The following is a 17,121-nucleotide window of genomic DNA, read 5'->3' as shown; positions in this document are numbered from 1 at the left end:
GCGCCACGACGGGAACTCCGAAACACAGATATTGAGGGTTGAGTCACGTTCACGGTTCCCAGCTGGGGTGAAGAGCTATGAGCTGGTCTCCTGGAACTGTCCACAGCTGATTTCATTCCTTCTCAATTTCTGTGAGATATAGTGCTATATTTCTTTATATTTTTAATTGTTTTGCTTAAGTCAATTTTTTTTTTCTTTTGGGCCACCCTGAGGCATATGGAGTTCCTGGGCCAGGGATCAGATCTGAGTCGCAGTTGTGACCTAAACAGCCCACAGCTGTGCCAATGTTGGGTCCTTAACCCACTGTGCCAGGCCAGGGATCATCTTTGCCACACAGCGGAACTCCTGCTTAAGTCAATTTGAAGTGTGTTTTAGTTACTTCATCCATGAGCACTTTGAGTTAAACAATTCTAGTAAGGCATCTTTCTCCTGCAATAAAAGAGGGGGAAAAAAAAAAAGAATTTCCAGTAACATGAATAGCCCAGCCTCAACCATTGAAGAAATTCATCAAAATCTCCTTTCTAATTTGAAGTAGCCAATTTGAACCAAAAGATGGGGAAGCAGAAAATGACCCATGTCTGCATTGGCTTGTATAGTCAATTTCCAGTACTTAGGGGCTCCACCAAGCTGCTGTGGTCAACCAAATTCCTCAGCTAAATTCAGATTATACAGGAGTTCCCTTGTGGTGCTGCGGGTTAAGGATCTGGCATTGTCACTGCGGCAGCCTAGGTTGTTGCAGTTGCTCAGGTTTGAACCAGGGCCTGGGAACTTCCACATGCCACAGGGTTTGAAAAAAAAAATTCTGATTATAAAAGCAAAGTGGGGGAGAGAGGTTAACAGGGCCTTATTGACCTTCTGTGAATTCAACCACTTGTTGTAAGCAGAAGGTCAACAGATGGACAGACCATCATCAGGAAGTATTTTGAAACTTAGACCAAAAGGCATATTAAGAACCAGAGTACTAGGTGCAATTTAAATCCCCTTCCTTCAGGCAAGGTGCCCTGGGGTAGGTAGGCTAATACATTTTGAAAGAGAAGGGAGTTCCTAAAATCAGAAACAAATATGACTTTGCACTCCTGATTTTATAGGTTCTGTATTTCTGGGTAATCTCTTAAAGCTTGGAAGACACTGGGGACAGGGAAACAGTAATACTACTTTTTTCTTTTTCTTTTTCTTTTTGGCTGCACCTGTGGCATAGGGAAGTTCCAGGGCCAGAAATGGAATCCTTAATGCACTGCATCACAGCAGAAACTCCAGGAAGTCCTACCTTTTATTCTGCAGAGAGCAGGTTCATAGAATCACGACTCTAAAAATTGGTACCCTCCAAAATAAAGAGGAAGTTATGAGAAAGATGCAGAACATCTTCACACAATAGGGTTCTTTACCTCATTGTGTAGCAGACCTCCATTCACTGTATCCGGTCATGCTAGCCTTGCTTCTGTTCCTCCTTGTGTTGTCTGAAGAGACTGATGTGCTGACAAAGCAAAAGACTTTACTGGGAAGGGGCACCTGAGTGGAGCAGCAGGGCAAGCAACACAGGAGAACTGCCACGTGGCTCACAGTTGCTGGTTTTATGGGAATGGGGTTAGTTTCCAGCTTGTCTCTGGCCAGTCATCTTTCTTGGCCCATTTTGGGTCTGATCCAGAGAGAAGAAGGCTATGTAGAGACAGAGGCAGAGATGGGCCCCTGGATATATCTGCAAGCTGGGAAATGCTAAGAACATTCCTGACAGCCATGAGAAGCTGCGTTGGGGCATGAGGTTGATTTTTTCCCTCAGATCCTCCAGAAGGAACCATCCCTGCCCCTGCTGATACCTTGATTTGGACTTCCAGGCTCCAGAACTGTGAGAGAAGATTTTGCTGTTCTATGCCACCAAGCGTGTGGCCCTTTATTACGGCAGCCTTAGGAGACAAATGCCCTCACATACACCAAACATCCTCACCTCAGGGCCTTTGCACTTCCCATGCCCTCTGCCTAGAATGCCCTTCCCCCAGATGTTTGCATTGTCTGCTCTGTTTTGTCATTGATGGCTCAGCTTGAGGTCACTTCCCAGTCACCCCAGCCCCACTCCCTCTTGAGCCTGTCACTCTTGGCTTCATAGTCTTCACAGCCATCCCAAGTTCCCCTTCCTTTTGTTTACTGACTGCCTCACCCACCTTGAACTTGAGTTCTATGACCAGAGGGTCCTGGGGACCTTGTTCCTTGCTCTCTTTCCACTGACCACTCAGAGCAGCGTCTGGCACACAGATGGTGCTTAATACATAAAAGCTGACAGAATGAATGAACAAAAGGATGAATGTGAACAGATTAGTTCTGACCAGATTGGAGTTTCACCACCGGGTTCCCTGCTGACTCACACGACCAAGGATGGGGGAATCCCTCCTTTCCTCTGAGCTCATCTTTGCTCAGCCCTTCTTTCAATGACGAAGAAAGTGATCTCTGTTTTTAACTGTTAACTCCTAGGAGATCACTGGAAAATCAGACAAGCAAACAGCTCAGTAAACACTTCAGAAACTCCAGAATGTCTTTCTTCATTTATAGCCACACAACTATGGCTGGGAGTCTGAGTATCTGTGTGTCTTATCAGTGTTCAAGTCACCATGTCAAAGCAAGCCTCATCTTGTTAAAGAACCAGGAGTGACAGGAGCTGGAAATGAAAGCGTAACAGAAACTTGGACCGATCACAGACTCAAACCAGCACATCTCCTTTCCATCTCAGAACTGAGAACTGAAACCATTCTGTAGGAAGTTCTTTCTTCCCCCTCCTATGCAAAAATCCCAGTCTGGCCAGATTCCTTTTTTAACACACAAATACTAATAGCAACTTTCACCCAGCCCTAAGTAAAACGAACTGCTCTTGCAATCCTGTATGTACTACCCTTCCAGATTAAATTGTCTTTATTTACTCCCAGCCCTGTCTCATTTTGTCCTAATACATATGGAATTTTTGCTTAACAATATCATGATGCAGCTCAGAGTTCACATCCTTTTCTTAATTTACAGTACATGGTATTTTTCTACCAGGGCACAGTTAACGACCTATAAAGGTCTCCGCTTAAGTAAGGCGTTCCTGTCTGTGAACCATCACCCAGACACATGGAATACGAAACTGTGTGTCTCACACAAAAGTTTATTGAAGTGGTAGATTTCTTTTTTTTTTTTTTTTCCCACTGTACAGCAAGGGGGTCAGGTTATCCTTACAGTATACATTACAATTACAGTTTTTCCCCCACCCTTTCTTGAAGTGGTAGATTTCTTATAGGTACAGAAACACAAGCAAATGAGCCAGGAGGAATCTTCCCCCTGCCTCTAACCTTAGGCATCATCTCCCTTTTAATGATAAAAGCAAACAGAGGTGGGAAGTTGCTCTCCTCCCTGAAGTCTCTTGAACTGCACAACCTTCAAAATTAGTGTCGATTAGTGGCAGATTGTAGCATAAATGCCATGTCCTTTCCCTTAGCAACACTGTTTTCCTCAGTGGGACTAAGCCCCTTCTTACCACCACTGGCAACTCAGATGATTAACCAAAGCAAGCGCGTCTCTGCTAGTGCATCTAGTCCGTTTCTGCTAAAGCTTGGCTGGAAGCTGAATTGGTCCCCTGAAATCCAGGTGACCTACTGGCTTGTTTCATGATGTCTGAGCTCCCTACTGGAGCAACAGTTCCCCTCCAATTACTTAGCTTTCCTTATCCCACCGGGAGCCCACGGGCAAGTGAGACATCGGCCCAGGAACTGAGAACCATCCAAGTCTCAGACAGGTGAAGCAAAGAGGCTGGTGAGTCACAGGTGCCAAGGGGTGTCTCTGGGGCTCCAACTCTCCGGCAGCAGAAAAGTGGACAGTTTGACCATCTTCAGTTCTGCAAGGGTCCAAGATTGATCAGAAGCTTCAGACGCCTAGGAACTTCATCCTCCATTCCCCACAAGATGCCTGTGGAGACACTCGGCAACCAGGCAGCCCACGCTGCCACACCAATTCCCTAAATCTGATTCTCTTGAACCTGGAAGTTCTGGGAAATCGCGGGCCAAGGCTAATGATGTTAGTCTGGGCACCAGCCAAACCATTTCTCCAGAGATCCTGGTCCTTGGTGACCATCTCCCTTCTTGGCTTGGTTGTTTTAATGAGAGGCTGGAGTCAGGTCAGAGGGGCTCAACGGCTCCCTGGGATCGGCCACTGAAGTATCAGGAACGTTCCTGTGGGTGCTGGGTTCCCCAGTGAGCTCGAGGCTTGTGCTGCGGTTATTGTTGGACTCCTCCAGCACCTTCCTCCGCAGGCAGCGGTTGATCAAGGTGGATAAGAAGTTGGGGAAAGATGGGCTGGAGAAGTAATACACCAAAGGGTCCAGCATACTGTTCATGTAGGTGAAGCTGAGGGTGATATAAAACGCCAGGTCCACCGAGCGGTAGATGTCACAGTTCTCCGTTCCAGCAGTGCGGAGAAGCCAGAAAATGCGGATGCGCACGGCCACGCTGGGCAGGAAGCAGATGATGAAGACGATGGCCACCACCATGACGAAGTTGATGGCCCTCTTGATCTTGACATGCCGGTCCATTTGTCGCTGCCGCAGGCTCCAGACAATCCTGGCCGAGCAGAACAGGATGATGCCCAGGGGCAGGAAGAACTCCAGGAGGAACATGGCATCATGCCAGCGGAAGGTATTGCAGATGCTGAAGCTACTGCACAAATATGAGTCGTGCTTCTTGATTAACATCGTTTTGTTCAGGAGGTGGACCGTCAGGCCAATTGTGAGGCCCCACAGGAGGCAGGAGATGATGGCTGCTGTGCGATTGGAGATCTTGTTCAGAGCGTGGTGGGGATGGACCACCCGGAAGTACCGGTCCACGGCCACCACTGTGAGGAAGATGATGCTGCCCTGGCGGTTCATGGCCAACATGAAGAGCATTATTCGGCAGGGGATGTCCCCAAATCTCCAGTCCCACTTCCTCACATAGTTGTCCGTCAGGAATGGCAGGCAGATGATCAGGAGAAAGTCAGCCACGGCCAGGTTGAACAGGAAAATCCGGCTGGATTTCCAAGACTTGAGGTGGAAGCAGAAAATCCACAGAGCAAGGCCATTACCCAGGAGCCCGAACACAAACTCCAGCCCCACCACCGGCGGCAGCACCTTGGCAATGAAGTCATCCCGGAACACACAGCAGTTCTTGTCGCCTATTTTCAGAAAATGATTCTGCTGGTGGGACGGGTTCATGATTGAATTGAGCTGGTTCTGGGAGCGCCTCACCTAGCCAATGCTCAAAGAAAGAGGTGTGGGTCTGAGTGGCGAACCTGTGGTTCAGTGCTCGCCTTTATGTCATGTCAGGGTGTTGAAATAGATGACTGAATGGTTACCAGGAAACTACGAAATCGCCTTAAAAAAAAAAAAAAGCCAGCAAGGCTCTTATGCAACCTACTGTTTGCATAAACAAGTAATAAAAAAAAAAATCCCCTGGGCACACAGGAACCCACAAATTCTTCTAAATGTAAAGAATATGTTTAGACAAGCAGACTGTCATTGTGAATTACTGAAATGTGGAGGGCCTCCTTGTGGAAGGCTGCATGCCTGTATGCTGAAAACATAGCACAGGAGAATTAATTCCCTGTCCTGTGGTTGGCTTACATAATGAACGAAACAACAACAGCAATAATAACTTAGTATACTCAACAGAAACATGAATAATTAGTATGGAATATTGCGGTGCATGTATTTTAAGAAATGGTAGAATGTGTATACGGTTTTGGGGGGCGGATTCGTGTTTTTATTTTTTGGAAAAGCGGAGAGGACAGTGATTTTCTAATATTTTATGAGAACAGATGTGTTGCGTTTGATGTTCCCATGCCATCTTCTCTGTACAAACATGGGTTGCTTTGCTGCACCGGACCGATGCAATTAATCTCTAGTAATGAAAAAAAAAATGCTATTTGAGAACAGCATGCAATTTCATAAGATGTTTGAAAACTTGAACCCTGTGTGGCTTGCCAGTGCTGTGTTACAAGAAGTTGGGGTTTTTTCTTTGTGTTAGATTTGGAGATACCTCCATGCTCAAGTAAGTAATGCATTGTTAGGCCCATGATTTTTTTAATTAGTGAGTTTTATTTTTTTAGAGCAGTTTTAGGTTCACAGCAAAATTGGAAAGTACAGAGCGTTCCTGTATATGAGCTGTCCCCAAAAGCACACAGCCTCCCCTATGAAGTGCATGGCATTTTAAAAGCCCCCATTTTTAGAAAATTAAACTTAGAGAGCCTGAGAAGACTTTGAACTCTGCCTCACAGCCAGTCACCAGTTTCACACATCATTTCTTTGCTTTTCAGTGTAGTTGGGTGTAGCCAGACAGAACACTTCCACCCTGTAATATTTGGGGCTGACAAATTCCTGCTGTGCAAGAGCTCCTGAGTTGTCTTGCTTTGAGTGAGAAATTGAACATTTGTTTCTTTAGTTGCACACCCAGGTCCCATAATAGGGGTTTGTAGTCTCTTCACAGTAAAAGAGGGTCAGGATGATCTCATGTTAGACTCACCTGGGAATGAGAGGCACCTGATGAAGACGATGATGAAGACGATGTTGGCACCTACTTCACGGAGAGCTTCCCATAGGCAGGAGACCACGCTTGATGCTTTCAATATGTTATCTTCTTTTACCCTGACCCTGGCCCCGAGGTAAGGACTATTACTGATTCCTATCTCAAAATGAGGAAAGTGAAGCTCAGAGAGGTTGGTCATATGTTCAAGGCTACATATCTAGTAAGATTTCAATCTGGCACTGACTTCAAAGCCTGTGTCTCTAACCATTACACGACACTGCCTCTCACTGTATTCCTGCTCCATCTATAAGGATGCACTGGATTGCAGTCACATTATGTGAGAGTAGGAAGCCTCGAGTGAAATGACTAGTATCTGTTCCCCCGCTTTACTGCCTGTGAATATCCTGCTTCCTTCTTGGGTGAATATGGACTTGTCAATGACATTCATAAAGTAAGCCTAAGGGCCTTTTTTAATGAAGAGTCAGAGAAACTGACTATTCACAATAGTTATTTCTTTTTCTTTCTTTCTTTCTGGCCACACCCTCAGCATATGGAAGTTCCCAGGCCAGGCACTGCCCAAGCCACAGTTGCAACCTATGCCTCAGCTGTAGCAATGCCAGATCCTTTAACTCACTGTGCCAAGCCAGGGATCATACCCACACCTCCACAGAGAGCAAAACCTCTGTAGTCAGATTCTTAACCCACTGCACCTCAGCAGGAACTCCCACAATAAGTCATTTTTGGGAGCTGGAATTTGCCAGGGAGTCTCCCTTTTGAAGTTTTACAGTTTTATTTATTTACATATTCTTTTAATTTTTAAAATATTTTTTTCTGGCTGCTGCCATGGCATATGGAAATTCCTAGGCCAGGGATCAAATCCACGCTGGAGCTGTGACCTATACCACAGCTTCAGCAACACCAAATCCTTAACGTACAGCCCTTGGCCAGGGTCTGGGTTTGAACCGGTGCCTCCACAGAGACAAGCTGAATCACTAACCCACTGCACCACAGTGGGAATTCCTACAGTTTTGTAATGTGTTTTTTTTTTTTTTTTAAACAAGTCATGGGTAAAAAGTTAAGAAAGAACAACAAATATTGTTACATTTGGAGGAAAAAAGAGAAACAAGAGGCCCCGGAGGCTTATTCTGGCTCCATCGTGAATACCTGAGCTTTCTCACAGGTAAAGTGAGGGGTGAGGCCATCTTCCACCTTCCTTCCAGCTCTCACATCCTGTAAGTCTAAACTGAAGTTCTCAACTACTCAGAATGGCAGTTCCGGCCTCCCTGGATCCTGGCCACTGCTATGGGATTTCCAGTCTCCCCGCTGGGTGGCTGGCATGTTTTATCTTGCTTGGGTCCTTCTTTCATGTATTTTTTTTTTTTTTCCTTACTGGTGCATGAGTTGTACAGAAACTTGTCACAGTGAATCATTTCAACTAGTGATTCCACCCCAGTTTGGTGGAAACTCCACTTACCATTGTGACTTTCACAAGTAACTCCAGTCTCCATGCCTAGTTATCTTATCACAGATGGAAGGTGCCCCTGACCTGGATGGAACTACTCTTTAAAATTAAAAACAGGAATTTCTGGAGTTCCCGTCGTGGCGCAGTGGTTAACGAATCCGACTAGGAACCATGAGGTGGCGGGTTCGGTCCCTGCCCTTGCTCAGTGGGTTAACGATCCGGCATTGCCGTGAGCTGTGGTGTAGGTTGCAGACGTGGCTCGGATCCCGTGTTGCTGTGGCTCTGGTGTAGGCCGGTGGCTACAGCTCCGATTCAACCCCTAGTCTGGGAACCTCCATATGCCGTGGGAGCGGCCCAAGAAATAGCAACAACAACAACAATAACAAAAGACAAAAGACCAAAAAATAAAAAATAAAAACATAAAAATAAAAAATAAAAACAGGAATTTCTGTTGTGGCTCAGCGAGTTAAGAACCCAGCTGGTATCCATGAAGATTTGGGTTCAATCCCAGGCCTCGCTCAGTGGGTTAAGTATCCAGCCTTCACCATGACCTGTGGTGTACGTCGCAGACGAGGCTCGGATCTGGTGTTGCTGTGGCTGTGGTGTAGGCCAGTGGCTGTGGCTCCAATTTGACCCCTAGCCTGGGAACTTCCATATGCTGTACCTGCGACCCTAAAAAGAAAAAATAAGAGTAAAAACGATAACTCTCATTTACCAACTGCTTGCTTAGTGCCCAGCATTGTGTTAAGAGATATACACACGTGATCTCATTTAGTCCTCTCAAAAACCCTCTGAGAGGTCTTATTACATCATCATCTCCATTTTGCAGATCAGAAAGCGAGGCTTAGGAATTCCTGTGTGGCGAAGAAGAAACTGGAAATCGGATTAGTATCTATGAGGACAAGGGTCTGATCCCTGGCTTCGATCGGAGGTTGGGGATCCAGCGTTGCTGTGTCGAAAAAGAAAAGAAAGGAAGAAACCTGAGGCTGGAGAGAGGTTAAGTGTCATTTATTCTTTGTTTTTTGTTTTTTTCTTTTTATAGCCATACCCAAGTCATATGGAGGTTCCCAGACAGGGGTTGAATCTGAGCTACAGTTGCTGGCCTGCGCCACAGCCACAGCCATAGCAATGCCAAATCTGAGCCGAGTCTGCAACCTACGCCACAGCTCACAGCAACGCCGGATCCTTAACCCACTGAGCGAGGCCAGGGATGAAACCTGAGTCTTCATGGGTAATAGTCAGATTCGTTTCCGCTGAGCCACAGTGGGAACTCCCACTCTTTGTCTTTGAATGTCTGTTTTAGTTTTCTGTTGCTGTGTCATAAACCACCACAACATTTCATGGCTTATAACAGACACCATTGCATTATCTCTCATAGTTCTATGGGTTGACAGGGCTCAGCAGGCGGTTCTTCTCTGGGGGTAGCTTCATTGGCAGCTGGGCTCAAGCAGAACATGGGATGCCCGGCTTCACTCCCTTTTGGTAGACTCTGTGTCTCTCTCTATGGCATCTGCACACAGCCTCTTCACACATTCTTTCCACAGGTACACCAGACTTCTTACAAGGCTACACATCCCTTCCAAAAACACACAAGCATCTTTTTATTTAAAAACTTTTGGTTTTGTTATAGTTGATTTACAATGTTCTTCAATTTCTGCTGTATAGCAAAGTGACCCAGTCATACATATACATACATACTTTTTCTCAGGTCATCTTTCATCACATTCTATCACAAGAGATTGGATATAGTTCCATGGGCTATACAGCAGGACCTCATTGCTTATCATTCTAAATGTAAAAATTTGCATCTGCTAACCCCAAACTCCCAGTCCACCCCACTCCCTCCCCCTCACTTGGCAACTACAAGTTTGCTCTCCATGTCCATGAGTTTGTTTCTGTTCTGTAGACAGGTTCATTTGAGCCATATTTTAGATTCCACATATAAGTGATATCATATGGTGTTTGTCTTTCTCTTTCTGACTGACTTCACTTAGTATGAGAATCTCTACTTCCATCCATGTTGCTGCAAATGGCATCATTTCATGCCTTTCTATGGCTGAGTAGTATTCCATTGTGTATATGGTATACATCTTAATCCATTCCTCTGTCAATGGACATTTAGGTTGTTTCCTTGTCTTGGCTATTGTGAACAGTACAAGCAGACCATTTTATGCCCGAGCTCAGAACTCCTAGAACATCACCTCCACCACATTCTGCTGGCTCAAGCAAGTCACCAACCCAGTCCACATTCCACTGGGAATGACCACAGCAGCGTGGGAGTTCAGAATGCATAGTTCATTGGTGGTATCTGGGGAGATTTGTCTCTGCAGGGGAAGCTGATGTTGAATTGGGGCACTTGGCAAATGAGAGACCATGAAGAAGATGAAGTAAGAGAAACTGGGAAGTAAGGGAGTAGAGGAAGCTGATGATACTGACTAGAGCAGACATTAAAAGAAAGGAGAAGGGTATTTCAGAGTTTTGAAACAAGGTATTAAGTTTAATGAACAAAACTGAAGGGAAATCCAGAATAAACAAATAATCTTGAAAAAGAAGAACAAAGTTGGAGAACTCACATTTCCTGATTGTAAAACTTACTGCAAAGTTACAATAATCAATGTGGTCTTGAGGGTAGATATAAAGATCAATAGAACAGGACTGAGAGACCAGAAACAAACTCTTGCATTTACTGTCAGCTGTTTTTCAACAAGGGTGCTAAGACAAATCAATGGGAGAAAGAATCATCTTTTTTTTTTTTTTTTTTGTCTTTTTAGGACTCCCAACTCATATCCAGGCTAGGGGTCCAATTGGAGCTGTAGCTGCCAGCCTACAACACAGCCACAGCAACACAGGATCTGAGCTGCGTCTGTGACCTATACCACAGCTCATGGCAATACCAGATCCTTAACCCAATGAGTGAGGCCAGAGATAGAACCTGAGTCCTCATGGATGCTAGTTGGGTTTGTTAACTGCTGAGCCACAACGGGAACTCCAGAATCATCTTTTTTTTTTTTTTTTTTTCCTCTTACAGCCAAACCTGTGGCACATGGAAGCTTCTGGGCCAGAGGTCAAATCGGATCTGCTTCTATGGCCTACACTACAACTTGCGGCAATGCCAGATCCTTAACCCCCTGAGTAAGGCCAGAGATGGAACCCTTATCTTCACAGAGACAACGTTATGTCCTTAACCCACTGAGCCACAATGGGAACTCAAAAAAAATGCTTATTAAACAAACCAACCAAACAAGGACCTGTTGGCAGGCATGTAGAAGAAGGCTTTTTCATGCACTGTTGGTCAGAGTCTAAGGTGGTTCTGCCTTTTGGTTGAGTGATTTGGTGGTATGTATCAAGGTTATGTTAAAAGCTAAAATGACGAGAGTCAGTACAAGATAATAATAAGAGTTAATAGAAGTAGAGCTTACTCTACGTTGGGTGCTTTATACAGTAAACTCATTTAGTGCTTAGAACATCCTTAAGGGGAGTTCCCGTCGTGGCGCAGTGGTTAACGAATCCGACTAGGAACCATGAGGTTGCGGGTTCGGTCCCTGCCCTTGCTCAGTGGGTTAACGAACCGGCGTTGCCGTGAGCTGTGGTGTAGGTTGCAGACGCGGCTCGGATCCTGCGTTGCTGTGCCTCTGGCGTAGGCCGGTGGCTACAGCTCCGATTGACCCCTAGCCTGGGAACCTCCATATGCCGCGGGAGCGGCCCAAGAAATAGCAACAACAACAACAACAACAATAATGCCGAAGGGAGCGGCCCAAGAAATAACAACAACAAAAAGACAAAAAAAAAAAAAAAAAAAAAAAAAAAAAAAAAAAAAAAAAAAAAAAAAAAAAAAAAAAAAAGAACATCCTTAAGGGATAGATACTATTCTCTTACAGGCAAGGAAAATAAAGAAGTGAGAGGTTAAGTAACTTCCCTGAGGTCACACAGCTAGTAAGGAAAGCAGATAGGATCTGAACCCACAAAGTGTGGTTCCAGGGACTGTACTCTCGGCTGCTGTGCATACTACCCCACCCAGCATGCTTGTTCATTGACCCAACAATTCCATGTCTAACATCTGTCTTCTAAAACCTCTGGCACAGGTACCTAAAAATACATCATTCAGGATATTCACCATAGCATGGTGGCAATAGAGGGAAATTAGAAATAACTTAAATGTCCATTTGAAGGCTGTTGGTTAAATAAACCATATGTGGTTTGTTTATACAGTGAAATATAATTAAAAACAAGGAGCTTATCTCGGTTCTGATGTAGGAAGCTATTCAAGATAAAAATATCTAACACTAAAAAAGAAAAAAAAAAAGAAAAGAGAAAAGAAAATAAATAGAGTTCCTTGGTGGCTCAGCAGGTTAGGCATCTGGGCTTGTCACTGCAGCAACTTTGGGTCACTGCTGTGGCATGGGTTCAGTCCCTAGCCTGGGAACTTTCACATGCCAAAGGCACAGCCAAAAAAAAACCTTGGAAAACTTTATCTATATCTGTCTATCTCTATCTTGCTTTAGGAGAACAAAATGTTATTTTTGTGCAAGTGTTTATGTAGCCCAAATGTTAAAAGACATTACCTCTAAAAACTGAGATAAAGGAAGGTTTTTACGCTTTAATTTATGTATTTGCGTGATCCTTTTTTTTTTTTTTTTCTTTCTTTCTTTTTTTCATCTTTTTAGGGCTGCACTGGAGGCATATGGAGTTCCTGGGCTAGGGGTCGAATGGGAAATGTAGCTGCCAGACTATGCCACAGCCACAGCAATAGGGGATCTGAGCCGTGTCTGCGAACTACACCACAGCTCATGGATCCTTAACCCACTAAATGAGGCCAGGCATCAAACCTGTGCCCTCATGGGTGCTAGTAAGATTTGTTTCTGCTGAGCCACAACAAGAACTCCATTGTGTGATCCTTGAGTTTTGAATAAAAACATGTATGCCTCTGTAATTAAATATATTTAATTCTTGTTTAAAAAGAAAGGGGGAGAGTTCCCGTCGTGGCTCAAAAATAACGAACTCAACTAATCCATGAGGACACGGGTTCAATCCCTGGCCTCGCTCAGTGGGTTAAGGATCTGGCACTGACCTGAGTTGTGGCGTAGGTCCCAGATGTGGCTCAGAACTGGCATTGTGGGAGTTCCCATTGTGGCTCAGTGGTAAGAAACCTGACTATTATCCATGAAGACAGGGGTTTGATCCATGGCCTTGCTTAGTGGATTAAGAATCCAGTGTTCCCGAGAGCTGCAGCGTAGGTTGCAGACACGGTTGGGATCTGGTGTTGCTATGGCTATGACGTAGGCTGGCTGCTACAGTTCCATTTCAACCCCTAGCCTGGGAACTTCCATGTGCCTCAGGTGCAGTCCAAAAAAAAAAAAAAAAAAAAGAAAGGGGGTAGTTCCCGTAGTGGCTCAGTGGGTTAAGGACCTAACGTTGCCTCTGTGAGGATGCGGGTTCAGTCCCTGGCCTTGCTCAGTGGATTAAGGATCTGACATTGCTGCAAGCTGCAGCGTAGGTCGCAGAGGCAGCTCAGATCTGGCACTGCTGTGGCTGTGGTGTAGGCCAGCAGCTGCAGTTCTGATTTGACCCCTAGCCTGGAACCTCCATATGCCCCGGGTGTGGCCCTGAAAGAAAAAAAGAAAAAGAAAAGGTAAGGAACCCATTCTGAGAATAGAAAAGAACTTAAATTTTCACACTATCAGCACCAGTAAAAGTTACCTCTTATTTTTTCTATACAATTCCTTTTTCTTTTTGGCCATACCCAGAGCATAATATGGATGTTCCTAGGCCAGGGATGGAACCCTTGCCACAGCAGCCACCTGAGCCACAGCAGTGACACTGCCAGATCCTTAACCCCACTGAGCCGCCAGGGTACTCCCATACAATTCCTACACGATAATGGTCTACTGTCCCTTGTGGCTTTTATGTGACATTTCCTGGAAGACTCTGGGTAAGAGGAAACAGCATTTTCTTCTAAATCAATTACATTTTCCTATTCCAGGTAGTTTAAGCTTTGTTAACAAAGTTCTACTCCTCTTCCTTACAATTTCTGAAGAACACTTCTTAATAACGTTTTTTTCATCACATTCTATGCATTTTAAAAAGATATGCAAAATCAGAGTCAAGACTGTGGTTAGGCTTGTGATTTTTTTTTGGTTTGTTTGTTTGTTCTTGCTGGTTTTTAGTGAGAACTTTGCCCTACCGTGAGCTTCTGGATCTTTTTCTTTGGAAGTCTCGTAAGTCTTATAACATAGGATCACACAGAGGACGGGGGCTTTCTTTCACAATCTGTTTTTATTAAGAAGAAGCAACAAGGAGGCAGCCCAGGGAAGAATGAACTAAGGACAGAATTTAAAGCAGAGTGTGGGGTTTTCACAGATTTCTATCAGGAGGATATATAGTTCTTTGATGCTGATAAGAATCCTTGCTTTTACTTCTCCCCAGGCAGCTGGGAGCAGGGGAACTCAGGCGGTGATCATGAAGTAGCTACTTAGGGCCTCTGGACCCCAGGGGAGATTGCTTCTATGCCTCAGTTTCTTTATGTGTAAAGTGTGTTAACACAATATATTTATAATATTAAGCTCTTCGTGCCAGACATTGTGCTTAATGCTTTACACACACTTAGCCATTCACATATTTCCTAAGCACCTACTATGTGTGGGCACATTTCTAAGCTCTAGGGATGTAGCAGTAAACATAGTCCCTGTGTTTCAGTATCTTACATTTGTTAAATGTGCCCAACGACCTTTCCAAGTCAGTGTTATCATTACCCCCTTTGACAGATGAGGAAATTGAAGCTAAATGTGGTTGAATACAGTCTGCTCCCAGATCACTCTTCCAGAAAGCGGTTGAGCTGGGGTTCAAATTTAGATTCATCCGACCTTGTACAGCCCGTGCCCCTGAAAAAGGAATTAATTAGAACATCCCAAAGGGGGTATTTTGAGGCCAAAGCATGAAAAGCTGGTAAGGTCCTTAATTGCAGGGGGGGCCCTGGGAATTTTAGAAAGTGGAAATAAAGAAGCCAAGAGCACTTTGACCACTTTGTGGCTTAAGAACAGAACTATGGTTGGCTTAGAATCTTCCCCCCAATCTAGGGCAAAGGAAGCTTGTCATTTCATGCAATCATCTAGTTTCTGAGGGCTCCATATACATATTTTGTGATTCATGCACAAAAGGGACACTACAATTTCCATCCTTTGGTGTTTGTACAGAATCCTACAGTAAGAGAATAGCACTGAAGTTTGCAGAGAGCAAGTCTATTATAGTCATGGAAAGGGTGAAGGTCACTAACATCTCTGCTCCACCTCCACACACACAAGAGCTGACCAATAACCCTCCAGGTAAAAGGGACACTAGCACAGTGCCAGGCACGGAATATTATTTCAGTAAATATGTGGGAAGTGAATGATGGAATAATTTAAATTCAGAGTCATATAACAAGCAGCCAAAGCAATTATGCCAGACTCGGCATTTCCTAAAGGCTAACAGGATTTTTTTTCAAGCACTCAGCTCCCACTGGAAAAATCAGGGCAGGTAAACACATCCCTCAGCACCTTCTTTGAAAGACAAAGACTTGCAGAAAAACGTGGAGCTCCAAAAAGGTCAGAGCAGATTGTTTTGCTGTCATTCTTCTGGGGCTCCTGAGAAGTCAGAAATGTGCAGAGGGGCCCCGGGAAGATGAAAACCATCAGGGTCAAGACCTCCCAGTCTAAAGAGCCTCATACTGCCTGAAATAAAAATATTGACTTACCCCAGTTTCTATTTTCTAAGACAAGTAAGGAATGAAGGTCAGAAGACAGGTCATTAAATTCACTAACTCCCCCAGAGAGCAAACCTGAAGGGTTTAAACCTTAGTACCTATTGACTGAACCATTTAAAATTACACAGGAGCCGAGCTCTTCCAAATCCCTCCACCCACCCACCCCGCATACACACATTTGTCATTGGAATCAAATCATATACATGCAACCGACTCACTTCTCCACTGGAACCTTCCAAAAATGCACAGGGATCTGAATTTCACTTCCAACAGACTGAGGATACAGCAAGAAAGAATGGCATTTCCAAAGCTCATGAATTTTTTCTAAATGACCAATTTGGTCCTCCTTGATTTTGTCTGTCCATCAATTCTGATGCCATCCATCACATCTGGGGATCCCACTGCACATCTGATTGACTTTGGAAGCTATTTGCCACACTAATGCAACTCTTGTGACAAAGGTTTGAAATTGGCATCTCTTCTGGCCTCTTGGAGCGTCCTGGATGCTTAGGTCTCAAGCTGCAGATTTTGAGCTTGGAGTAGAATTTGGGGAACGAGGGACTTGAAAAATAATACACCAGGGGATCCAGCATGCTGTTCATGTAGGTGAAGCTGAGGGTGACATGGAGGGCTACATGCACAGAGGGGTCACAGACGCTGGAGGGCACCGTCCAGAGGAAATACAGTCTGGCTGACACGCTAGGCAGGTAGCCCGTGATGAACACAACTGCCACCACCACGATGAACCGTGTAGCCCTCTTCATCCGAGCCTGCCTGGCCAGGTGCTGCCTCTGCTCCAGGCTCCAAATGACCTTGAAGGAGCAGAACAAGATGATGCCAAGGGGCAGGAAGAACTCCAGCTGGAACATGACGTCATGCCAGCCATTGGCTGACTCCATGATGAAGCTCTCACAAGCTATGGTCTTCTCTTGCACACACAGATGGTTCTCCATCAAAAGATACAGAGTCCCCACGATGACCATGGTCCAAAGGGCGCAGACGATGCCAATTGCGGTCCGGTTGGAGATGGCATTCACCATATGGTGGGGGTGGACCACTTTAAAATACCTGTCCACAGCCACCACCGTAAGGAAGACAATGCTCCCGGCCCTGTTCATGGCCAGCATGAAGAGCACCGCTCGACAGGGAATATCCCCAAAGGCCCATTGCCTGTGTCTGCGGTAATAGTCCGTCCGAAAGGGCAGGCAGATCATGAGAAGAAAGTCAGCCACAGCCAAGTTGAAAAGGTAAATAGTGCTGGGCTTCCAGGTCTTCATGTGAAAGCAAAATCCACACAGGGCGATACCGTTGCCCAGGGCACCGAGCACGAAGGCCAGGATCAGCAGCGGCGGCATCGCCTGGGAGATAGGGTCCCCCTGGATGAGGCAGCATGACCCGTTGTCCAT

General features: G+C 45.2%; 2 protein-coding genes across 2 annotated transcripts; both read right to left on the bottom strand.

Annotated features, from left to right (window-relative positions):
* On the bottom strand, positions 3,113-5,392 carry HCAR2 (hydroxycarboxylic acid receptor 2). The gene has a single exon (XM_021072989.1). The coding sequence runs from the start codon at positions 5,204-5,206 to the stop codon at positions 4,115-4,117; it is 1,092 nt and encodes a 363-aa protein (XP_020928648.1). The 5' UTR covers positions 5,207-5,392; the 3' UTR covers positions 3,113-4,114.
* On the bottom strand, positions 16,099-17,121 carry HCAR1 (hydroxycarboxylic acid receptor 1). The gene has a single exon (NM_001145381.1). The coding sequence runs from the start codon at positions 17,119-17,121 to the stop codon at positions 16,099-16,101; it is 1,023 nt and encodes a 340-aa protein (NP_001138853.1).

The sequence above is a fragment of the Sus scrofa genome, chromosome 14 (assembly GCF_000003025.6).
Source record: "Sus scrofa isolate TJ Tabasco breed Duroc chromosome 14, Sscrofa11.1, whole genome shotgun sequence".
Taxonomy (NCBI): Eukaryota; Metazoa; Chordata; class Mammalia; order Artiodactyla; family Suidae; genus Sus; species Sus scrofa.
The sequence above is the reverse complement of the archived record's forward strand: the minus strand, read 5'-3'. Positions and strand labels throughout refer to the sequence as shown.

Excerpts from the sequence above, each read along its gene's own strand:
- HCAR2 (XM_021072989.1), bottom strand. The coding sequence starts at position 5,206 with ATGAACCCGTCCCACCAGCAGAATCATTTTCTGAAAATAGGCGACAAG.
- HCAR1 (NM_001145381.1), bottom strand. The coding sequence starts at position 17,121 with ATGGACAACGGGTCATGCTGCCTCATCCAGGGGGACCCTATCTCCCAG.